Below are 6,096 nucleotides of genomic sequence, written 5' to 3' on the forward strand. Positions count from 1 at the left end.
TGGTGGCGGTCATGGTGGTGGTGGCGGCGGCGGTCACGGTTTAAGTGGCGGCGGTGGTTATGGCGGTGGTGGTGGCGGTGGCTACGGTGGTGGTGGCGGCGGTGGCTATGGTGGTTATAAGAAACATGGCTACTAATCCCAACTATGTATTTAATACACTGTGATGATATTACTTGTGCTTCTTTTTATGTAAATATTTAGTAATAAATTTTTGTAAATACATACAAAATTCATTTAAAATTACATTTGACATTTTGAAATTATGGACCTGGACCAATATAAGAAAGAACATGTTAGTTCTTTCTTATATTGAAAACAACAAAACATTTTGGAATTTATTTATTTGGAACAACTTGTATTCAAGGACTAGATTTAAAACTAGCTGATATCAGTATAATCCTGTGTTAGATATGGAAATGTAGTAAACTCCATATTTGTTATGGTCATCTGGCTGACTATTAATAACACTAAAAGCCCAAACAAGAGGAGGTAAAGGGTTAAAATTGTGAACTAATAAACTATTTAAGGGCACTTCACACCATCACACTTTACGTACGTAAAGTCTAATAAAAAAGTAAAATGAAATTCCATCCGTATAACAAAAGAGAGAATAAAAGTGGTATGACTTTTATTGTGTTTACACGATAATGAAGAGAGCCATACGACTGTAAAATTGTCCATCCGTATTCTCTCTCAATGTGTGATGATTTCATTACATATTGCATTTAGACGATCCCATCTGTACTCTTCTACACAAAATTTTGACAGATAATATTACTTGTGTGCTTTATTGATAGGTTCCTCTCAAAGTTCAAAGTTCAATCACTATTGGATTTATAGGTTTAATATTATTGGATTTATAGGTTTAATATTAATAAATAGTTCACCTAAAGATTGACCCTTAACTCCTGCACGTATACGGGACACCGGTGTCCAAAGATCCAGTGTCCATTTTTCTCGATATAGAGGGTAATTTTGAGTTCACAGTTACAGTAAAAGGTTATTTCGTGAGAACAATAAGTTAGTTTTTTAAATTTGATGTTATTATATGCTGAAAAGGATAATATCCTTCGAAAACACTATTTTCATTTTTCATCAAAACTGATCAATTGTCAAAATAAAGTGTGTGGAGAAGTCATAGGCATAAAAAGTCTAGTGGTTTAGTTTTGTGCGGGTTAAACGATGTTGTCCTACCTATCCGACAGTCCGTTATAGAGTCGAACCGATAAGAGCTAAATGAATAATATTTTCTAGACATGATGGAGTCCAACTGATAAGAGCTAAATGAATAACATTTTCTACAAATATTCTCTATTAATAGGTACCTTGATTTAACCTGGATATTCAACATATTTTTTTAGAACCAAACTATATCTACGAAATATTTAAAGATCGGAACAACCTCAAGTTTATATTCAATCGATATATGACAAAGATGCATCTAATAATTGTTTTAAAAATGATGCAAGTCCATAATTCCGAAATTCTCTTTAGATCCATGATACATGCTTCATTTTTTCCTTATATCGATCAAAATGAAGATTGTTGCTTTTGCTTTCATTTTGGCATTAGAAAGTATAAACCACACTAACGTTAATTAAGTAAAACATAATGAATTTCAATGAATATTCTTAGAAGTTTAAAACTACAAATTGCTAGAGCTGCAGCTAAAAGAACATAGTTTTTTAAACATAAAATATTTTCGTCAAAATGTAAAACTTAAAAAACTTTTTCTGACTTTTGCAAATAACACCCCCATAAACATAAAGTTATTAATGGTTTATTTTTGGAGCTGCAATTGCAAGTACAAGCTTGTTTTAAAGATAATATTTTAAATTTAAATCTTAAAAACAAAAGTTTCATACAAAATACGACAAAAATACACACAAATACACAATCTCTCACTTACATTTCGTATTTCCAACGGTTGCAATTCATAATCTTCACTTTCTGGCGAAAAACATATGATATTGTAATAGCACGTCATATCTACAACAAAAAAAATGTACATATATCATTAATAACACAACAATGTATACATTAATATAAAAGTTAATATACATATAAATAAATCAAAATAGTATTTATTATTACCTGCAGCCGGTTTCCATGTCAATGTTGCCGTTAAATGCTTTTTATTTAATTTATCTTCCGTAAAATGTGTAATTTTTATTTCGGTCACATTGCCGGGGGTGTAAGAACGCCGCAAAGTTTTGAATTGTTGCTGTTGTGCAATGACAGAATATTTGTTATTGGAATGAACCGCCATTACCGAGATGTTGTATGTTGTATTGACCATAAGTTTGTCGAGGGTGAAGAAATTGTCATCTGACTGAAAAATTTTAAAATATTATTAGGAATTAAAAGTGATCACAGAATTTCTTCCTTTTGGCTGTAGCGCCTTTAGTTTAGCCAGAAAATCGACTTTTATGGTTTCACTCAAAATATCGAATATAGGAAATAAAAGTGATCACAGATTTTCATCCTTTTGGCTGTAGCGCCATTAGTTTAGCCAGAAAATTGACTTTTATGTTTTCACTCAATATATCGAATTTCGGTAAGAAATAAAAGTGATCACAAATTTTCATCCTTTTGGCTCCTTTTGGTAGCTCCTTTAGTTTAGCCAGAAAAAAAAAACTTTTTGTTTTCACTCAAAATATAGAATTTTTGTATGGAATAGAAGTGATCATAGATTTTCATCCTTTTGGCTGTAGCGCCTTTAGTTTAGCCAGAAAATGGACTTTCATGTTTTCACTCAAAATATGGTATTTTTGTATGAAATAAAAGTGATCACAAATTTTCATCCTTTTGGCTGTAGCTCCTTTAGTTTAGCCAGAAAATGGACTTTTATGTTTTCACTCAAAATATAGAATTTTTGTATGAAATAAAAGTGATCACAGATTTTCATCCTTTTGGCTGTAGCGCCTTTAGTTTAGCCAGAAAATGGACTTTTATGTTTTCACTCAAAATATAGAATTTTTGTATGAAATAAAAGTGATCACAGATTTTCATCCTTTTGGCTGTAGCTCCTTTAGTTTAGCCAAAAAATGGACTTTTATGTTTTCACTCAAAATATAGAATTTTTGTATGAAATAAAAGTGATCACAGATTTTCATCCTTTTGGCTGTAGCGCGTTTAGTTTAGCCAGAAAATGGACTTTTATGTTTTCACTCAAAATATAGAATTTTGACATGAAATGAAAGTGATCACAGATTTTCATGCTTTTGGCTGTAGCGCCTTTGGTTTAGCCAGAAACTGGACTTTTATATTTTCACTCATAATATCAAATTTTGGTAGGAAATAAAAGTGATCACAGATTTGCATCCTTGTGGGTAGCGCCTTTAGTTTAACCAGAAAATGACTTTTAGTTTTTCACTAAAAATATCGAATTTTGACATGAAATAAAAGTGATCACAGATTTTCATCCTTTTGGCTGTACTGCCTTTAGTTAAGCCAGAAAATGGACTTTTATGTTTTCACTCAAAATATCGAATTTTGGTAGGAAATAAAAGTGATCACAGATGGTCATCCTTGTGGGTAGCGCCTTTAGTTTAACCAGAAAATGACTTTTAGTTTTTCACTAAAAATATCGAATTTTGACATAAAATAAAAGTGATCACAGATTTTCATCCTTTTGGCTGTAGAGCCCTTAGTTTAGCCAGAAAATGGACTTTTATTTTTTTTTACTAAAATGGCGCCTTTTGGCTGTAGTGCCTTTAGTTTAGCCAGAAAATAGACTTTTATGTTTTCACTCAAAATATAAAATTTTTGTATGAAATAAAAGTGATCACAGATTTGCATCCTTTTGGCTGTATCGCCTTTGGTTTAGCCAGAAAATGGACTTTTATGTTTTCACTCAAAATATAGAATTTCGGTAAGAAATAAAAGTGATCACAGATTTTCATCCTTTTGGCTGTAGCGCCTTTAGTTTAGCCAGAAAATGGACTTTTATGTTTTCACTCAAAATATCAAATTTTGGTAGGAAATAAAAGTGATCACAGATTTTCATCCTTTTGGCTGTAGCGCCTTTATTTAAGCCAGAAAATGGACTTTTATGTTTTCACTCTAAATATAGAATTTTTGTATGAAATAAAAGTGATCACAGATTTTCATCCTTTTGGCTGTAGCGCCTTTAGTTTAGCCAGAAAATGGACTTTTATGTTTTCAATCAAAATATCGAATTTTGGTATGAAATAAAAGTGATCACAGATTTTAATCCTTTTGGCTGTAGCGCCTTTTGTTAAGCCAGAAAATGGACTTTTATGTTTTCACTCAAAATATCGAATTTTGACATGAAATAAGAGTGATCACAGATTTTCATCCTTTTGGCTGTAGCGCCTTTAGTTAAGCCAAAAAATGGACTTTTATGTTTTCACTCAAAATATCGAATTTTGGTAGGAAATAAGAGTGATCACAGATTTTCATCCTTTTGGCTGTAGCGCCTTTAGTTTAGCCAGAAAATGGACTTTTATGTTTTCACTCAAAATATCAAATTTTTGTAGGAAATAAAAGTGATCACAGATTTTCATCCTTTTGGCTGTAGCGTCTTTAGTTTAGGCAGAAAATAGACTTTTATGTTTTTACTCCAAATATTGAATTTTGACATGAAATAAAAGTGACACAGATTTTCATCTTTTTGGCTGTTGCACTCTTAGCTTAGCTAGAAAATGGACTTTTCGTTTTCAATCAAAATATCAAATTTAGGTAGGAATTGGAGGTGATCATAGATTTTCATCCTTTATTTTCTGTAGCGCCTTTAGTTTAGCCAGAAAATTGATTTTGAGCTCTTCTCTCAAAAAATCGAATAATAAGAATTCGTAATTACAATGAACATGTTATGGCTAATCATACGTTTGTAAGTATGTACTTACCAAATATGCAAAAATTTGATTTGGTTCATGTGCCAAGTGAATTTTAATCACAAACAATATTCCAGCAAATCCTTTAATAGTCGGCTCATTCATATTAGCTGCAGCATCCATAGTGAAAAGCGATGATGATGTATCAAATGATGTTTGATTTTTATATATTTTTTGATTTTTATTAGGAGTGTACAGTTCGATGTTGAAATTTAAACTTGTATCATCACGGCACACCAAGTTTAATCTATAGTTTTCATGTATTTGTTTAGGTGCTGAAAGTTTAATGTTGTTTTCTCCTTGCGTTGTGGAATTTGTTGAAGCGCAATCGTCCAGACACATTTTTAGAGGCTGTAAAAGATTAAGAAATGTTTTAACTATGATTTAAAAATAACAATTATTACTTATCAGATGAAAATTATTAAAAAACCTGAGTGTGTTTGTTGGGTAAATGAACAATAAATGATGTCATGGAAGATGTGGTCACAATGTGAAAAAATGTCTTAAAAAATAAACTAGTTCAAATGAGTTCCCAAATGAGAATTGTTGTTATTAATCACCGAGCATAAATAATAACTTTGTATAAAAACGTTTGGAAGTCCTGACATAATTTTAAAACCAAATGGAATATATGTACACATGTATACGTAATATGTATATATTTTACATAAAATTTCTAAACAACCGCAAAACGAAAATAAATTTTCTGTATTCAAAATCCTGATAAAATTGCAAAACAACACTTTTCTACTTTTATTTTTGTGATATTTTTAGACGAGTAAACACCATAGCAAAACAAACAATTTCTAACATCATTTCCTTTTGATTTATCTTAAATACGTACTTAAATACATATGCATTTGATTTAAATTTAAACGGATGAAAATGGAAAAAAGTGAAAGTATTTTTTTTAGACAAAACGATAGGAAAATATTGTTTGTATTAGATCTCCAACTTCCCACTTGTTTTATCATATGATTCAATTATTATGATGTTTGCCAAAATATATACATATGTAAAAATTTAATCGCATCAATCATATTAGTATAGTGCTTAATTTCTAGTCCAGTTTTAGATTTGTTCTAGTTCAGTTCTAGTTCAATTCTAGTTAAGTTCTAGTTCAGTTCTTCATCAGTTCTAGTTCAGTTCTAGTTCAGTTCTAGTTCAGTTCTAGTTCAGTTCTAGTTCAGTTCTAGTTCAGTTCTAGTTCAGTTCTAGTTCAGTTCTAGTTCAGTTC

At 30.8% G+C, this 6,096-nt stretch overlaps 2 protein-coding genes across 2 annotated transcripts in view; one reads left to right on the top strand and one right to left on the bottom strand.

Moving 5' to 3' along the window:
• The window catches only part of LOC111681926 (tyrosine-protein kinase receptor torso), a 16,621-nt gene extending 14,940 nt beyond the window's left edge, over nucleotides 1–1,681 (top strand). Inside the window, exon 8 of the mRNA XM_046954208.1 lies at nucleotides 1,636–1,681. Within this exon, the coding sequence (XP_046810164.1) occupies nucleotides 1,636–1,681 (46 nt within the window). The remainder of the gene's footprint in view (nucleotides 1–1,635) is intronic.
• Nucleotides 1,682–1,780: 99 nt separating this feature from the next.
• On the bottom strand, nucleotides 1,781–5,205 carry LOC124420662 (tyrosine-protein kinase receptor torso-like). The gene is made up of 4 exons (XM_046954210.1): nucleotides 4,872–5,205; nucleotides 2,095–2,332; nucleotides 1,884–1,989; nucleotides 1,781–1,811 (listed from the first exon to the last, which is right to left on the bottom strand). The coding sequence occupies exons 1-4, from the start codon at nucleotides 5,199–5,201 to the stop codon at nucleotides 1,781–1,783; spliced, it is 705 nt and encodes a 234-aa protein (XP_046810166.1). The 5' UTR covers nucleotides 5,202–5,205.
• Nucleotides 5,206–6,096: the final 891 nt, after the last annotated feature.

Source organism: Lucilia cuprina, chromosome 6 (assembly GCF_022045245.1).
Source record: "Lucilia cuprina isolate Lc7/37 chromosome 6, ASM2204524v1, whole genome shotgun sequence".
NCBI lineage: Eukaryota > Metazoa > Arthropoda > Insecta > Diptera > Calliphoridae > Lucilia > Lucilia cuprina.